The sequence below is a fragment of the Diabrotica undecimpunctata genome, chromosome 5, assembly GCF_040954645.1.
Source record: "Diabrotica undecimpunctata isolate CICGRU chromosome 5, icDiaUnde3, whole genome shotgun sequence".
NCBI classification, from domain to species: Eukaryota; Metazoa; Arthropoda; class Insecta; order Coleoptera; family Chrysomelidae; genus Diabrotica; species Diabrotica undecimpunctata.
Window position 1 is genome coordinate 8,839,687 of NC_092807.1, and position 19,323 is coordinate 8,859,009.

Consider the following 19,323-nt stretch of genomic DNA (forward strand, 5'->3'; position numbering starts at 1 on the left):
TCTATAATTTGTTGTATTTTTCTATTCAACATTTCTCTCTTTTTCCTTCTACATATTTTCTTTGCATCTTTTCTGAGTTCTTCATATGCCCTTCTATTCAATCGGGAATACCTTTGTAGACATTTCCGTCTAGCTATATTTTTGCTATTTATTACTTGTTGGTCAAACATGGGTATGAGTATTGTCAGGCCATGGAGTGGGGTGTCAACTTTGGAAAAATGGCGTGCACCCTATTCTTCATGCTATGGCATGCTGGACGAGCCATACAGTCTGTAGTCAACACCCCGAGGTATGAGCGGGAACACAAAGTGAATAAATACTCATACGCTTATGAAACGCACCTGGCGGATCATAAGGGCCTTCACATTTTACTCTTTTTCAACTTGTCTTGAGTGAAATGTCTTTAATCTTTCCTATCAGCCTCTCTTGGCTAACTCTTGTTTCTTCCGACCCCGAATGGCGATTAGGTTTCCGAAGGCAGACGGGTCACTATATTTCCTTCTACTACAACTCTAAAACTCGCCAACACGCTTGGCCAGCGCGGCGTTTCAAGGCCAAATTTCCCCTCATGATGGATACATCAAGTGTACGGCCCTCAGTCCCCGGCGGTTCCAATTTCCCTGACCAAGGTGGCGGTCAGAATAGTGTTGGAGCAGAGGGTGCTAAGAATCACCGGAAGAGATCAGGCCACCAAAACAAACGACAAATGCATATATGTGCCTACAATGTACAAACTTTATCAACAGAAGCATCAATGATAGAACTGGAGAATGAACTACAACACATAAAATGGGATATAATCGGTATAAGTGAAGTTCGACGTCGAGAAGAAGATCAAATAATACTTAAGTCTGGAAATATGTTCCATTTCAGAGGAAACGAAGATTCATCTGTTGGAGGAGTGGGTTTTTTAATCCATAAAAAATGGGTACCAAACATAATCACAATAAAAAGTATATGTACCAGAGTCATTTATCTTATTTTTAAATTAAACCCAAGATACAAACTTAAAATTATACAGGCTTACGCACCAACTACGAGTCACCCGGATGAGGAAGTTGACCAATTTTATGAAGATATCAGAGCAGCTATACAAACTTCAAAAACACATTACACATTGATAATTGGAGATTTTAACGCCAAATTGGGATTCAAACAAGATGATGCAGAATCTGCTATGGGAAACTTTGGATTTGGTGAGAGAAATGAGAGAGGTAACAGGCTTCTTGACTTCTTACATCAGGAAAATCTCTTTGTGATGAACTCATTCTTCGGAAAGAAACCCCAACGTAAGTGGACATGGAAGAGTCCGAACCAAAGAACAAAAAATGAGATTGATTTCATAATATCAAATCGGAAAGATATTGTTCAGGATGTAACAGTATTGAATAAATTTTCAACAGGGAGCGACCATAGACTAGTTAGAGCAAAAACCACTTTTAACACTGAAGTTGAAAGAACAAAAATGATCCTCAAAAAGAAAAGTGGAAGGTGGCTGTTCCCAGAAGATATAACACTTTACGAAGAAAATATTAAGACTAGTTTGGATACACACGACTTAGAGAATATCAGCATCAATGAAATGAACAATAATATTACTCAAATATTGAAAGAAGCTGAAAAGAAATACTGTCCTCGTCCTGAAAATAATAACAAAAAATTAAGCCACAACACAAAACATCTTCTAGAGGAAAGAAGAAAACTTAGGGAAAATCAGGATCATAACCAAAATGAACTAAGAATTTTGAATAAGACAATTAAAAAGGAAGTTAGAAAAGATCTGAGACGATACAATACGATGGAAATAACTAGAGTAATAGAAGAAAACAAAAGCTTGAAAGTACTCAGACAGAGCATGTCCATTGGAAGAAAAAACGTCCACAAATTAAGAAATGAACAGGGGCAAATCATTGAGGATAGAATTCAAATTATGAATACGATAGAGAGTTTTTATAGACAACTATACAAAGAACAGCAATGTAACCGGAGTGGATCATTACCAAAGATAATCAATCAGGGATCTGAACTTTTACCGGACGTAACACCCAATGAAGTTCGAAGGTCAGTGCAAGAAATGAAAAACAATAAGTCCCCCGGAGGCGATGAAATAGTGGCAGATGCCTTGAAGGTGGCTGGAAAAAGATTATGGCAGGTCCTTGCCAAACTATTCACTAGATGTTTGCAGGAAGCAATAACACCAACCCAGTGGTATAACGCAGAAATTATCATACTTCATAAAAAAGGGGATGCTACCGACCTCAGGAATTACAGGCCCATAAGTCTACTTTCACATATTTATAAACTATTTACAAAAATAATTACGAAACGACTAGAAAATAAATTGGAATTTTATCAGCCCATAGAACAGGCGGGTTTTAGAAAAGGCTATGGAACAAACGATCACCTACTGGTAATAAAAAATCTTATAGAAAAATGCACTGAATATAATAAACCACTAGCTTTAATATTTGTCGACTATGAAAAGGCATTCGACACCGTAAATCAACAAAAAATGTTGGAAGCCTTGACAGAATGCCGAATTGACTATCGGTATATAAATATAATTAAACATATATACCAAAACGCAACAGCCAGTGTTAGAGTGGGTGATCGTCAAACCCAGAAATTCCCGATACAACGTGGAGTACGCCAGGGGGACACCATATCGCCGAAACTGTTCACTACGCTTTTGGAATATATATGTAAAAGGGCAAAACTGACCGACAAGGGCATAAACATAAACGGAGAAAAGCTTAGCCATCTAAGGTTTGCAGATGATATTGTACTAATAGCTGATAGGATAGATGAGGCCAAAGAACTTTTAAATCAGCTCTACCTTTCCTCGCTAGAAGGGGGATTGAAAATAAATATATCTAAAACCCAGATGATGACAAATCTTGTAGTCAGCGAAGATATATGCGTAGGAACAAGATCCATAGACCAGGTAATGGCCTATAAATACCTAGGTCATGAGATTCGCATAGGAAAAGATAACCAAACCGTTGAGCTTCTCCGTCGTATAAGACTGACTTGGGCAGCCTTCGGCAAGCTGAACCATATTTTCAAATCGTCTGATATACCAATATGCCTTAAAAGAAAAACGTTTAATCAGTGTGTTTTGCCAGTGTTAACTTACGGTGCCGAAACGTTGACCATGACAAGGAGAACAGTTCAAAAGATCCGTGTGTGTCAAAGGGCGATGGAGCGTGCTATGTTGGGCGTTTCACTACGAGACAAGATCCCAAATCGCCAGCTACGACAAAGAACAGGAGTGGCTGATGCAGTAGAGAGAGTAGCAACACTGAAATGGAACTGGGCAGGTCACGTGGCTCGAATGACAGATAATAGATGGACAAAGCGGATACTGGAATGGAGACCAAGAGATGATGCCTACCGAAGCAGAGGTCGTCCACCAACACGTTGGACTGACGATCTAAAACGTTGTCATAGGAATTGGATGCAAGAGGCACAAGATCGAAATAGATGGAAAATTATGAGGGAGATCTATGTCCAGCAGTGGATAAGCGAAGATTGAATGATGGTCAAACAATCTTGGTCAAACCATTCCTCATTTCTTTTGCTTGAGCTTTCACCTAAAGTTTTTTTTGCCATATTTGTAATTGTCGTTTGGATTCCATTCTTCTTTAATGTTGTTTTGTTCTCCTCTTTCATTTAATATTACTTTTATTTTCTGCTGGTACTCATTCTTCTTTTTAGGATTTTTAAACATATATGTGTTCCATTTCCTTTGTTTGGCGCCTTTCTCTTTTCTTTATTAGTTTATTGTTTTAAAATATATCAATTAGTCTTTACCGGTTGTCGTTCACACTCAGTTCTCCTTTCTCCCCCAAATTTCTGTATTTATCTCTAAACATAAAGCTGCCACTCCCACCGAATTCTTTGTCATCGTCTATATGGTTTTTGTCCGTATTTCTGAAAAAAAAAGGATCCTACCCTGGTGCTAACTTTCCCTGTCAGAAAGCTCTTAGAATCTATAGGGAGTAGGAGTTAATTCACTTAACTCCTAGTTCATGAAAAAGTTTTTAAGCAAATTATTGGAATTGATAGTGCCAGTTTTGGAAATAATGGGCTAGCTAATGTCTGTAAAATTGAAATATCGTCTATTGTTTTCTTACTAATGGAAAAAGTATTAATAATTTCATTTTCTAAATAGATTCATACTCCTCATCCTCGACAAGTACCTCTGTCTCTTCGAAATATAGGAACATTATCAATGTTTACAATAGCATGGGGGATAGAAGAAGCCACGTTTCTGGTAGGAAAATAATCTGAGGTCTAAAAGTTGAACAATAGTTATAAATTAATTAAATTTGGACACAAGAGAGTTTAGATCACAGCAAGAATCAATTATGGTATCTCAATAAACTTAGAGAAAGCACTTGGTGCAAATTGTTCATTCACAAATATGTTAAACTACTTAAAAGTTATTAATTTTGTTAATATATAATATATTTAATATTGTAAATCTGATTCTCGCTACTAACCTTCGGGTTGATGCGAATTTGTAAAATAAAGAGTTTAGATTCATATACATAAGAAGCCAATCCGTAAATTTACCTGCAATAGAATTATGAACGAAGTTTCATTATCTTTGGACAGCCCTTTACACATTTGATCGTGAGGTCATTTTCTCTATTATTTTTGTTTCATTATTATTATAGTTTCAAGCTCAGTACGAAGCCTTTAATCGAAGTTGCTGCATAGGCGTCTTGTTATCAATAACAGAATAAGTTTCAGTATATTTGTTTCCAAAAGTTTATTTTTATTCGTCAGATGACTTCCAGGGCTAAATTAATTCTATTCTTATCATATCTACAGTTGTGACAAACTACTTTTCAGCTAGTTTCAATATATTCATTAATTTAACAAATATACAATGTTATCCCTAAAAACGACATTTTTCAGAATGATTTCTGGCTTAATCGACGTTTAATTATGATCGTTTTTTTACTTAGTCCATTGTCACATACTCTCACACATCTTCCGCCCACTTCATCAATCCTATTCTTACAATAAATTTCACTACACAGCGATCCTTTTCTTGGTACCATTACGCAAGGTCACAAACGGGCAAGAATAAAGAACTGAGGTGTGGCGAATCCATGCAATTTCATTGCATATGTTAATCATTTGTGTTCTATATTAATCATTGCAAAATTCCAACACCATGTACAAAAATGGTAAACATGGAATGACAGAGATTGTTAAATGATATTTTTGACACAGATAAAATATTTTATGTTTGTGTTTTTGTTATTTGAGTTTACAAGTTTGTATCGATGGTAAATCATTTTATGAAATTACTGCGGAAATATTTTTATTGCAGTTTAAATTATTCTTATTTTTACTGACCAAATTGGGTAGGCGTTCAGTATTTTCTGACCCCAGCATTAGCAGTTACAATCCTCCAATTTATGACAACTAATAATTCACACTTCCTCACTATCAAGACCATCGAAATCTCTAGATCCTGGTGAATTCTTTAAACAGTTTTTAACAGTGAAATTCGGATCTCCATAACGTATTTACATTGATCGCCACAAAGATTCAAAAATTCTTTATTCTTTATTAAATTCCTTCTATTTTCTCTATAATAAATTAGCCTCATACACTACAACCACCTTTTTTACTTAAACTCGATATCTAGTTCTCTTCTCTCTTAACTGTGTGTTTACTTCTAGTCCCATCTCATTGCACCTTCAGGTTTTAATTCTGCATATATTTCATTGTCCCACATCTTACCGTCTATTTCTCTCACCTGTAGCATGTGTAAACTTCTCGAGAAGATTTTAAATTACAGGCTTACATGGTATCTAGAAAATGAAAATCTCCTGACCAAAGTCCAAAATGGTTTTCGACGAGGAAGATCTGCTAACGACAACATAGTGGCACTTGAGTCAACCATTCATGATGCATTCTTACTAGATCAGAAAGTTATAGTAGTCTTTTTTGATGTGAATAAAACTTTCGCATACTCTCTCCGATGCTTTTTAATTTATATGTTGAAAATATATTTGCGGAAGCATTAGAAGACACGGAATTAGGCATTAAGGTGAACGGCATACCAATTAGCAACCTACGCTATGCGGACGACACAGTAATTATAACTGATAAATTGGAAGATCAGCAGGTTATTACTTGATAGGGTGAATAGCATAGGTAAAAAATATGGCCTCAAAATCAACATTTTGAAAACGAAATATATGGTCATTAGCAGAAACCCTCCAGAAAACCCGATAATATGCATAGGTGACGATCGCATAAAACGCGTGAAAACTTTTAAATACCTTGGCACCACACTCAATGACCAATCGGATCCACAACAAGAGATAAAACCCCGAATACAAATGGCAAGACAAGCTTTTGTGAAATTCAGACCGCTCCTATGTAATCAAAACCTACATTTCGAAATACGCTACAGAATGGTCAAGTGCTACATATGGTCCATCTTGCTTTATGGCATGGAAACGTGGACTTTGAAAAAAACATCTATCAACAAACTTGAAGCATTTGAAATGTGGTCATTAAGAAGAATGATGCGCATACCTTGGGTGGATAGAGTTAGAAACGATGACGTCCTTAAGAGAGCCGGCGTGGAAAGAGAACTCTTTAAATTAATTAAAAAACGCAAGATTGGTTACCTTGGGCACATATTGAGAGGAGCAAAATATGAAATACCACAGTTAATCCTACAAGGGAAGATCGAAGGTAGGAGAGGAGCCGGCCGCAAACAATTATCCTGGTTAAGAAATATTAAAGAATGGACAGAAATACACAATATAGGCGAGCTGTGTCACGCCGCCAAGAACAGAATTCTAGTAATGAGATAGTCGCCTACGCACTTTGGTGTATGGCATGTTAAGAAGAAGAAGAAAGCTTTCGACACAACATGGAGATACCTCATATTAAATAAACTTGATAAATGAGGAGTTCAAGGACATATGATTACGTTTATAAAAAAAACTTTCTGAATAAAAGGAAAATACAAGTAAGAGTAAATTGATACACCTCTACCACTAGAATAGTCGACAACGGTGTTCCACAAGGTTCTATTTTAAATTTAACTTTATTTTTAATTGCATTTAACGACGTAATAAATACAATTAAGCCTCCTATAAAAGCAAACTTGTACGCTGATGATTTAGTTGTTCTGGGGCTAAAATACTACAGAACCTTCTATACAAAATTTAAGAATGGTCTTCCAAAACAAGCTTCCTCTTTTTAACTAATAAGACACACTACACAGTATTCAGCAAACGTAAGAATACCATTCCTGTTTCGTTAATATATACCGGTCAAAATATATCTCATTCAGAGGAATCAAATTTTTTGGGCCTAACGTTTGATTACAAATTAAACTGGAAAACCCACATTACGAATTTATAACTAACTTGTCAAAATAGAATAAACTTGCTGAAAATTCTATCCAGTAATATATGGGGAGCTGATTCTAGTATTCTGCTTAACCTCTACAAATCAATTATTTGCAGTAAACTGGACTACGGTGCAATATGCTAACAGCAAATAAAACGTTCCTAAAAAACCTTAACACAATTCCAAAAACAGCTCTAAGATTAGCCGTCGGTGCTTTCAGAACCAGTCCTGTAAGCAGCTTACAAGTAATATCAAGAGAACCCCCTCTACATCTAAGACGACATCTACTTAGTTTAAATTATGCAGCAAGAATATCTTCCAATAAAAAGTACCCATTATATTCTGAGATTATTAACGCACCTACATCTAATTTGTATAGAAACAAACAATATAAAGACAAAACCTTTAGGGAAAGAATCAATCAAAAAGGTTTCAATTGCAATGAATTCAAATTATCCATAACCACAAAATTAGACTTCCCTCCATGGCTTACCCCCTTACCTATTACCGATTTACCTTAAACACAGTACCCAAAAAATATCACAAATCCTAACCTTATTATTAATACATTCTAATAAATTATGGAGAAGTATCCAAATCACCACATAATATACACAGATGCATCAAAAACTGAATATGCCATTAGAATTCCACAGCATTGCAGCATTTACACCGGGGAAACCACAGCGATATTAGAAGCTATCAAAAACTCCTCTTCAACGACTGAAAATAATATTTTAATCATCACAGATTCACTCAGCGCAATTCACGGAAATAATCAACTTTTCCCTAGCTATCCTATTGCACAAAATATAATAAATGAACCTAATGTACTACACCATATAAATAAAAAGGTTACATTTATCTGGATACCTTCACACATTGGCATTAAAGGCAACGAGGAAGTTGATCAATTGGCATTAAAATCCATCAGAAATGAAAATGTTCCAAAAATTACTAAGTATCCCCACACCGACCATAAACGACAGTCCATGAATCATATAATAAATTTATGGGAAGCAACAGACTCTAAATTGAAAACAATAAAGCCTCGAGTAGACGCCAGCCTACCACAACAAGGAAAAAGAAGAGATCAAGTAATCGTAAATCGTATTCGAATCAGCCACACAATACTAACACACACCTTCTAAATAAAGAACCAGCTCCGATTTGTACCTACTGCTCTACTCAACTCACCGTGAAGCATCTTATAATCGACTGTCCGCAGTTCCAACCTCAAAAAACATGCCGAGGAATTAGTGGAAATCTGAGAAGTGCGATTACGACAAATATATCGGATTTATTGCAGTTTCTAACAGACATAAACATTTATAATATACTTTAATTTATAAAACTGTACTGTACTACTGTGTATGTCCCCCCACTAATAACCCTTGGTGGTTGATGTGGGTTCTCTATGTTTAAATAAAAAAAATATATATATTTATTTATTTTTCTCTTGAGTTCTGTGTGACTTAATACTAGGCAAAGGGCTTAATTCTGATGATTTTTTGGTAATATATTGGCTCTTGTAACGTTCAGTCTTCGCCTTGGATAGTCCATACATTGATTATAAACCACACATGGGTGTGGTTTATAATCAATGGTCCAGAGTAACGTTAAATATTGTCGAGGCCAGTTCGTCGTCTTGTTCTAGCTCTTTAAAAATTTAGACGTTTTTAGTTCGTTTATTGTTGAATCCATCGTTGCTCTTGCTATATTTAAGGAGATTTTAAAGCTATGGAAGATGTTAAATAAATTAATGACTGGATTATGTTAAAATTAGTGAAGATAATATGATGAATTGTCACTCTTATGATGCTACCCAGTTATATGAGATAACTATTGGAGATAACTAATAATTATCATTTTTTAACAGACCTTGTATACATTTTTGAACATAGTCCTTGTCTTTTTCACTAATTTCTGATCTATTTGGTACTGTGATCATCAGTTTGTTCCAGAATCTTTCTTAACTACTCAATCTTACCTGACGTTTCTCTCCCACTTTCTTGTTCTTTAATTTTTGTTAAAAATTGAAGTCTTACATACATATAATCATAAAAAAAGTTCAATAACTATTAAATTGTTTCTATTTTGGAACTAACCAAATATTGACCTGACGCCAGCCTTTAGCTAATTAGGTTCTTTATGTGAAACTGTTAATATAATTATCATTAACGTAAATATTTTCACTTTCTAAATTGCTTTTTAATCACAGCTATCAAAAATGTTAATATCTATATCACTTAAAACTGAATCGACCATATTCTACTAATAGTTTTTTGCTGCTGCTATCGCATCAGATAGATACAATTTTCTAGAAATCGCACATTAACAAATTTAGGTACAAAGTAAAGGGATAACGGCATAGTTTGCTCAAAAATTGATTAGAAAATATTCAAAAAAATTATTTAACAGTAAATGCATATTCATTGTTGACGTGTTCCTATTTTTTTGCTTTTATGGCTTGGAAATATTATTAGAACTTATAATTTATTAAACAATTTGTGAAATAAATTTAAAAAATTAATTTTTTTTCTTTTCGTTGCTTTATGTCGGCAGCTATAAATTTAAAAAAAATTGTAAAGACAATACAGTTTTGCAATTAATTTTTTATAAGATAAAATTAATTTTAAATTAAAAAAATTATTATTATGGCAAAATTAGTAAAACCGTTAAAAAAGAGTCAAAACACAAAATATTTTTTAATAATCTTTTTCACGTAATTAATAGCCACATATAACCTTTGAAAGTTACCCAGAAAATGTTTTTAAAATAAAAAAATACTACTCAAAATGTCAGCTTAATTGATCAAGTGGTTTTTGCAATCTAAATTTTTTAAAAAAAGTTATTAATTTTCAAAATTGTGTAGATCCAACAAAAAAAGTTTCATATACTTGAAAATTGTTTTACATATAAAGGGGCATTCAATCTTTCAAATAAAATCAAATCATTGAAATCCCATAAATTAGAGAGCCTAGAGAAGTTTACATATGGTTGTAACCGTTAATTTTTCTTCTGTGTATGAAAAAATTGTTATTGTTCACTAATAAAATAAAAAGTTCACTTTTGGTTATATTTCTTCCGAACTATTACTTCCGGAAGTTATACCAAAATCAATTGGCAACTGCAAAAAAATTTGCTCAAAATCTTGCAGCTGCGTTAAAAATTGGATGAAATGTTCCGATTATTGCACTGCTTGTCTGAGCAATCATCTAAATGTTCTAATATTTGCCACTAATGTTGACATTAAAATAGATTTTGATGAATATAATGAAGCTCCAGAAAAAGAAACAGATTTTGAATCAGCTGATGAAAAATCGATGATATGAAAATATGAAAAAAGATGATAATGAAAAAGAAGAATCGCACAAACAGATTCAACATATTAATAAAGGGCTTAGATTAAGGGCTTAGATAGATTTTACTTACGTAACTGATAGATACAGGCAATGGAATAAGAGTAAAATTCACTAAGCCCTGTTTTATTCAATCTAATTATAGAATTTTTTGTCTTCAATAGATCCTGTCTCATAAAATTTCTTTAATAATGTTTTAAATCCATTCTGCGTAACAGGTACCTACATCTGGATATTTTTCATTAAATATTTGAAATGCATACTTGTACGAATCATCCCCAATACCATAGCACAGTACAAGATATATTCTTTGATAAAGAGTTAGCACTGTTGAAAAATGCTGATAATTTTAAAATTATTGACTGAAGTTACTAAGAGATATTGTAAACATAATTATGTACATTTCGGAACAGTGCAAAATTCATAGGGATATCATAAAATTAACTATAAAATGTTTTGGAAAGGCAAGGTTTTAAAAAACTTGCATTTTATTTCATTTTATGCGATTTTAGAACAAGCAAAACTTTTGATCAAGAATAATATATTTCGATAAAAATAAAAATAAAAAAAAATTACATTACAAAGATTACAAAAGACACTGTATGTAATTGACCATATAATAATGTAAAAGCTTACAAAGACGATCATAATATTCAAGAGTAAATAAATAACCAGAGCAGACCAAATAAAAACATGGAACTTTTTAAGTTATGCAGAACTCTTGTTACGGTTAAGAATGCTACATCTTATAAATCAATTTTGGATAGAATTCAAAATGCCTAAAACGTGGAAAATGTGGCCCAAAAAACCAAGTATAAATAATTCAACATTTTCTATAACCAAAAGCAGCAGTGCCAATCAAAGGAACACATAAGCATTAAAAAGCAGTCAGCTAAGGTTGTTCCTATCATCCGGTTCTTAAATTAAAGTATATTTATTTAAAAGTGAAGATATATCAAGGCAGACTCACAAAGATTTCTAACCAAAATATTAAAAAGTAGGAAAAATTGTAGCCTAAGGCTTAATGTATAGAAAATTAAATTCATTATCGCATTTAAGAAAAGCATTAGCAACGTTAACCTAAAAATTATCAGTGGAAAGATAAAAAAACGGAGAAATATATATCTGTGAATATAATATGTAAAATGAGAGTGATCAGGGGAAAGGAATCATAATAAAGCTAATATATATATATATATATATATATATATATATATATATATATATATATTCTATCTACAGACTATAAAAATAAGTATTGTCAGAAAGAAAATGACATCACTGCGAAACTTAAGTGAGTAGTTTTACTGCATCTTTAATCAAGTATTTCTCGGGAAGACCCGTGAAGAAGATGATTTACCAGTCGCTTTAATGATACATCCTCCAAGTATTAATACTTTTTCATTTGTGTTAAGAAAGACTATTGTAATTTTATAGCAGATCCTGTCAGATGATGTAGGCCTTTTTGCACCTCGATCGGATGACTGTGTGTTAAATCAATAAAAGTATATTTCTTGACTGCTAAAATTGTTTCGTACAAAAAAGATTATCAAAGACACCATCTCCGTTTTCTTTCTTATATAACGTAGTGCAAAATGTTAGACGGCAAACATTTGGACGTAAAAAATGTCAAGTCAAACGAGTTCTTCAAGCAAGTTATATAGGTATGTTGAAATCGCTGGAAGCAAACTAGTTGTATAGTTAACAAAATATCCGTTAATTATGCCATAAAAATCCAACTTTAGCCGCAAGATGCTTATATCGATAGGTTGAGTTTTCTATAAAAATCGTACTGAATTTTTAAAAACATGGACTTCTAAATTTGTTCATGTTATATAATAATTTTTAGAATATGAGAAGATAACAACATATTTTATTTGATTTTTATGGTCGTTTGGTGATCTATTAAGAAGATATTTGAATTATTTTAAAAAATCTTTCGATATAAAACTTTTTTTAAAAGTTTTTTTCCATTCATCGTTATCTATCTTGGATTCACTTTTTTATGCGTTTAATACATATTAAAAACAATTTTTTCAAAGAACGCTTGAGAACGTAAAGATGACAAGAATTGAAGTAAATGTGCAAACAAAAATAGTAATTTTCGTAAACAACTTTAGGTACGCATCACACACAGTTATTATTACTAAAAGTATTGAATACTTGTACAAAGTAATGATAGATGTAGTAGATTCCAATATGTTGTAAAACCACAGACAGGGACTAAAAATAAATAGAGAGAAAACAAAACCAATAAAAGTATTTCCCGGTAATTTTATTTCTCCATATTGTTTCATTCAGGCAAGCTTCGGTTCTGTTTGCTCTATTCGCTTGATCTTCCACTTCTGTTTCGTGCTTTCCAAAGCTAGATAATGTGATATGCCTAGTGATAACTCCATCACTTGTTCTATTATCTGATCTTCCAGCTTCAATTTACATCTTAGTAAATTTGCTATTATAACAATGCATTTTGTCTTTTTTTGGGAAAATTTTCATGTTAAATTTTCTGGCAGTTTTATTAAATTGGTGCAACATACGTTGTAAATCATCTTCACTTTGGGAAAGTAGTATTGCATCGTCTGCATAGCAGATTATTGTTGCATTAAAGTTGTTATTGTCTCATTTGGTATCCTTGTTTATTCTTTTTTTTTATTATTTTAACCATGATAAGATTAAACAATGAGATCTCAGAGATCCTTCTATCTGACCCCATCGTCAACTTCAATTGGCTTAGTTAGTTCTTCTTCTATTTTTATTTTTCTCGTGTTGTTCTGGTAGATATTTTTGATTGTTTTAATAATAATTTTTAGAGGTATGCCAGTAACAAATATACCAGTTTGGTATTTTTCTAGTTATTTTTCTTACACTTGACTCATTATAAATATAGCGTCGCTGCATAATCTTCCCAATCTAAAACCTTGTTGTTCTTCTGCTAGTGTTATAATTTCATTCAGTTTATTTGTTATCGCTTTGGTTGTTAATTTTAGTGTTGTATTTAATAGGTTGATTCTTCTAGTTGCCTGGATCCGATTTGTCCCCTTTTTAAAGAGAGGTATTAAAATGCGTGGTCTTCATTGTTGTGGTATTAGGTAGTCAGATCTGGTTCTTTGTACTTTAGGAATTATTCGTTATTCTGTCCGTCCTCTCCTGGTGATTTTCTATTCTTTAATTTCCTTAATGCTTCCTTTCCTTTCCCTCCTCAATGTTTATTTCTTCGTTTGTCATCACTTCTGGTGTTGATGGTTCATTATCATCATCTTTAGGAAATGGAGATCGAAAGTAATCTGCCCATGTTTTCTTGGATTGAGAATATGAAAGAGTAAAATAAATCTACAAACATTAAATTAAGACACCGCCAAAAATGTCTACGTAGCGGTGGGAATAGCAGTTGTACAAAACAAGCAGAAATTGGATAAACTCTCGGTCTATTTGCATCTCGGTCCAGCAAATTGTGTTATATGATCAGCAACTTTCCATTTGTATTTTGCAACCAGAGTTGAAAAATCTTAAATTTAGTTTTAATGAGAATTCATTTATTTTTCGACCAACTTAGACTTTGATATTAGACGTAGACTTAAACTTTGATATGAAGTCAGTAAGGAAGAGTCACCAGCATCAAACTAAATACCTAAAAATCTGCTAAAATGTAATGGTTTAGCATTAGTGGAGAAAATCACAAAATTATTGCAAAAGATCTTTGAACATAACAAACTCCCAAATAGGAGAAGTAGCGCAAGTAGAAAATAATAAATAATGGAGAAAAAAGAAAATAGAAAAGAATAGAATGGTTAATCATAACAACAATATCTCCAGATAAATCGACAATGTGGCAAAGAAGCATTGGGCGACCTTAAGACGCTGGCGAGGCTTTTTAAAAATAATATTTAAATATTTTTAAAATATAAAGATTAAACACTTTTTCTGTAAAGAAGAAATCTTTCCATAGATTTTTCTGTGTTTGCTATAATTACATAGTCCCAGAATATTTTCCCAGATTGGCTTTGTTTTTAGATTCTGGGGATATCTTGTTTCTTTAGTTTACTTTTTGCTTGTTATTTTAACCAATTCCTTAGAATAACTTCTTAAACGGTGATTTAAACCTGGACGTCTTTGTCTAATTTTTCAAAACTTGCATTAAAACCTTTACTAAGTAAATGGTGAATAAAATTATTGAGTTTCAAAATATATAATTGATCTTCGAATTATTTTTGACTACGACGGTTTTCAAAATTTTTGATAAATTTTGTATAAATATCTGGGTAATGGTAAGCGATAAAAACTGGTCATGTGGAAAAGGAAAAAAATTATGCAGAAAACTTTATTTTTCATGTAGAATATTTTTCATGTATAATATTTTCAACTAATTTTATTTAGATTTAACGTAAAAAGAACAGTTAAAATAGACCCGAAAATAAAAACTGTAAAAAAATAAAAAGAAAAACGTGTTAATTGGAATTGGCCAAATATAGTAAGATTAAAAAATCATGATGAATAAAAATAAATTGCGGAATATCCAGGAAAATAAAATTTTTATTAACGATGACATGAAAAAAGAGAACAGAATAAAACAGGAAAATAAAAGTCTGAAAAACATAATTGACAAGGGAAGAAAAGGAGATAACAAATATTGTAACGATTACCCCTTGAATAGGATCCATGGGGGTCACAAATGACTTAATGGATCATGTATGCACTATAGGGAAAATTACTACCATAGTAAAAAATCTATAGCTATATCTGGGATTTGTATATACAAATAAGGCTTTTTTGGTAGATTACCTAGATCTAAAATTTGGAAATGTCTATGTAATAGAAATAATAACAATAAACGTATAAGAAACATACAAACTCTTTATACAATGACAAAACAGTGTGTCAGAAAATATAAGATCAGAATTTTTTACAATTTATGAAGGCGAGAAGCAAGGAAGAGATCAAAGCCTTATCAAACCGTTGATATTCATGAAATAGAACAAGTAGAATTGTTTAAATATTTAAGAATGGAAATAGATCATAATGGCGGCAATGAAAGAAAACTAAACGATATAATAAAGAAGCGAAGAGTGAATAATACATAATGAATAAAAAAAGTTGCGACGATTTTATTATTGAATCAATAACACAGCTTGTGGACTTTGATTGCAATAAAAATTAAAGCAATAAATGTTATTGTGAAACAACAAATAACTGCTCAACAGAATAAAATTACTTCAATTTTTCTTTATGGTGATTGTAGAAATTAAAGATATCAAATGTGGAGTTTTCTGTGCAAAAAGTTTAGGAAATTGGTATTTGAACGTGATATGTACAAACATAACTAAACGTTTAAAGTAGTAAAAACTCTGGAAAGATAAACAAAAACATAAACAAGAATATAACAATCTATATTGATACTTTTCCTTCACCGGTATACATTAAAATTGGATGGTGATCAAAAGCTAATATCAAGAAAATGTTTGATAGATTTTTGGAAAAACCAAGATATTTACAATGAAAACAAAGACATAATATAGGGCACATATACCGTGCGGTCCATATGTATGGAATAAATTCATTTTTAGCGTTATTATGTAGTATGTCAAAAAATTCTGAAACAAGTCGATTTTTATTCTTAAATTGATAATTTACACTATTAAAATATTATCCTCCTTCAGTACCCTCTTTGAAATATAAGCACCTCCTTGGAAATTTTAAATAACAAAGGGGATTGTGTGGTACCTTGTTCGAAGGGGATTTTAGTCCTCTGTTCAGCAATATAAAGTTTTTTGGGTTTGTGCAATCATAACTGAGAAACGTACATCATTTGTTACCTGGGGGGTTATTTTGTTAATTACTTCCGTTATTCTAACTTTTAAATTAGCAATATTGCCTGGTCTATTAAAATATTCTTTAGAAATACTCAGGTATTCTATTTTCATTTTCTATTAGTCAAAAAGCTACTAAAAGACGTCAGTATAATATTTGTGCGCGTATTAAATTTAATTTTAATTGGCTCATTTCTCCGAGACTCAAAGAATAGATATTTTAATTATGATTGGTTGTTTTAATAAAACATGAACTCAAAAGGAGGTTTGTGAAATAATAATACCTAGATACCCAGGTCAACAAGTTTCGCAGTCTACAGTTAGCGAAATTGAAAAGAAGTTTCGTTATATTGGGCATGTAAAAAATATTAAAAAACCAGGTAGAAATGTTAAATTTACTGATGAAAAAAACTTAGATGTACTTCTAGAGATTGAGGGAAATCCGCATAAGACAACTCGAGAACTTGCCGCCGTCCATGATGTAAGTAAATCATCTATTTTGAGAGTTTTGCATACCGAAAAATACCACCCTTACAAAGTTCAGTTGGTTCAGGAGTTAAATGAAGAATATCCTGATATAAGGCAAGAATTCTGTGTAATGATGATGGACAGAATGAACGCAGATTTGCAGTTCATTAACAAAATAGTTTTTTCTGATGAAGAGACGTTTCATTTAAACAGAACCGTTAACACATAGAACTGTAGATATTGGAGCAGAGAAAATCCTCACTGGGTGTGTGAGGCTCACGCGCAATATCCTAAAAAAGTTAACGTTTGGGCTGGTATCATTAACAATAAAATTATTGGTCCCTATTTTTTTGAGGGCAGAGTTGATGGTGAGGTTTATCTAGATTTTTTTATTAACTTTTTAGTGCCTACATTACGAAGATTTTTTTCTGATGTTAATCATCCAAACGAGATAGATCGATCTATTTACTACCAACAAGACGGAGCTCCACCGCATTTTGCACGTATAGTTAGAAATTATTTAAACGAGGTTTTTCCCAATTGGTGGATTGGAAGACGTGGAACGATCGAATAGCCGGCTATATCCCCCGATTTGACTCCTCTCGATTACTTCTTATTGGGTTATTTAAAATCTAAAGTATATTTTAATAGACCAAACATTATTGCTAATTTAAAAATTAGGATAACGGAAGAAGTTAACAAAATAATCATCGAGGTCGTACAAAATGTACGAGAATTCCAAAATCGCCTCGGTTATTGTCAAGAAGTGAATGGTGGTCATTTTGAACATTTAATTTAATTGTAAAGTATATTGAAAAATACATTCTAAGTATTAGGTGACATTATTATCTTCATTCAATCTAAAGGTTTGTGATAAAGACATTATCAAAATTTTACATCTTAAAAATCAATTTTCTCATATGATTGCTAATCTTTATGATTGCACCAAACCTAAAAAACTTTACAGTGCTGAATAGAGGACTAAAATCCCTTTCTAACAAGGTACCACACGACCCCCTTTGTTATTTAAAATTTTCGAGGAGGTGCTTATAATTCAACGGTGGTGCTGGAGGGGTATAATATTTTCATACTGTAAATTGGCAATTTAAGAATAAAAATCAACCTGTTTCAAGTTTTTTCACATATGTAGTTCATAATGAGGCTAAAAATGAATTTACTCCATACATATGGACCGCATGGTATACAACAACCGATAGGCAAATTTTATTAAATGTAAAAGTCACGGTATTGAACACCTAGAGACATTGGACCAAAATAACGATTTAAAAAGATGTTGAATGAACTTTATTTTAGAAAAGAACATAACTTAAAATAAAAACTAAATATTTAAATTAATATAAAAACTGTTTTTAAACCGTTTGTTATTTTTATTTCTTTCTAAAAAAATATTTATTTTGCAGATATAAAATAGCATTCCCAGGCGTTTGCGAAATATAAAAGTTTCTTTTCCATTCTACTATTAATATCTTTGGTATTAAAATAAACGTAGGGTTTCTGTTCTAATCCTATTAAAATCTCTACTCATCGCTAAATAAAACCGCCAAAAGTTAGTAAAATTCTTGTAAAACGAGGAAATCGGGTTAGAAAGGACTCAAGGATACTTCAGCTCGGACCACCACTATCGCACTGTCAATGAGGACCTCCGCAAACAGATGTTCCGCGAGATATCCTGCAGGACGAATTCGTCCGCACAAAGCACATCACTCAAAGTCCTTAAGATCACTCCCGCGAAGGGCACTGTCACTGTTGGTCCGAGCGCGAAGAAGGATCGGAGGGTGAGCAGGAAAGGGTTGGTTAGTGTCCTTAGATTAAGAGAGACTTACCAGTCGCCATGGCAGTTGTCGCCAGGGCTAGGGGCCCTATCACTCCACGGTGTTGAGTTCGGGCGGTCGCGCTACTCACGATAAAGTCTTAAGTTAGACTGAATAGTCCGACTTGAGGTTTAGCGATCGACGTCTTGAGTTTGTTCTGTGGCCATGAAAGGTTGACGCGGATTGGCTATCGCGCTTATGTGAGAATGCCGCGAAGTTGCTTGTTCAACTACACTGATAAAAATGCACCGTGCAAATCGATCGCTCGCTTATATTAACCAACCACAAATTAATAAAGAAGTGCATGGGGTGATGATTATATTTTGTAAATAATATTTTATAATTAAATGTTGCAATTAGAAAGGTGATTAACTCAAGGAATTAATTGTGAGATGTACAAAATCAAGAGTTTGCTATTTTTAGATAGGCACAATTAAAAGTGACCTTAGAATGGTTGTCTTC

General features: G+C 32.7%; 1 protein-coding gene across 3 annotated transcripts in view; it reads right to left on the bottom strand.

Annotated features, from left to right (window-relative positions):
• The window catches only part of dpy (fibrillin-like protein dumpy), a 532,146-nt gene extending 513,119 nt beyond the window's left edge, over window positions 1-19,027 (bottom strand). For all 3 annotated transcript variants that reach the window (XM_072531422.1, XM_072531423.1, XM_072531421.1), the window contains exon 1: window positions 18,874-19,027. In XM_072531422.1, coding sequence (XP_072387523.1) covers window positions 18,874-18,883 — 10 coding nt within the window. In that variant the 5' untranslated portion in view covers window positions 18,884-19,027. The remainder of the gene's footprint in view (window positions 1-18,873) is intronic.
• Window positions 19,028-19,323: the final 296 nt, after the last annotated feature.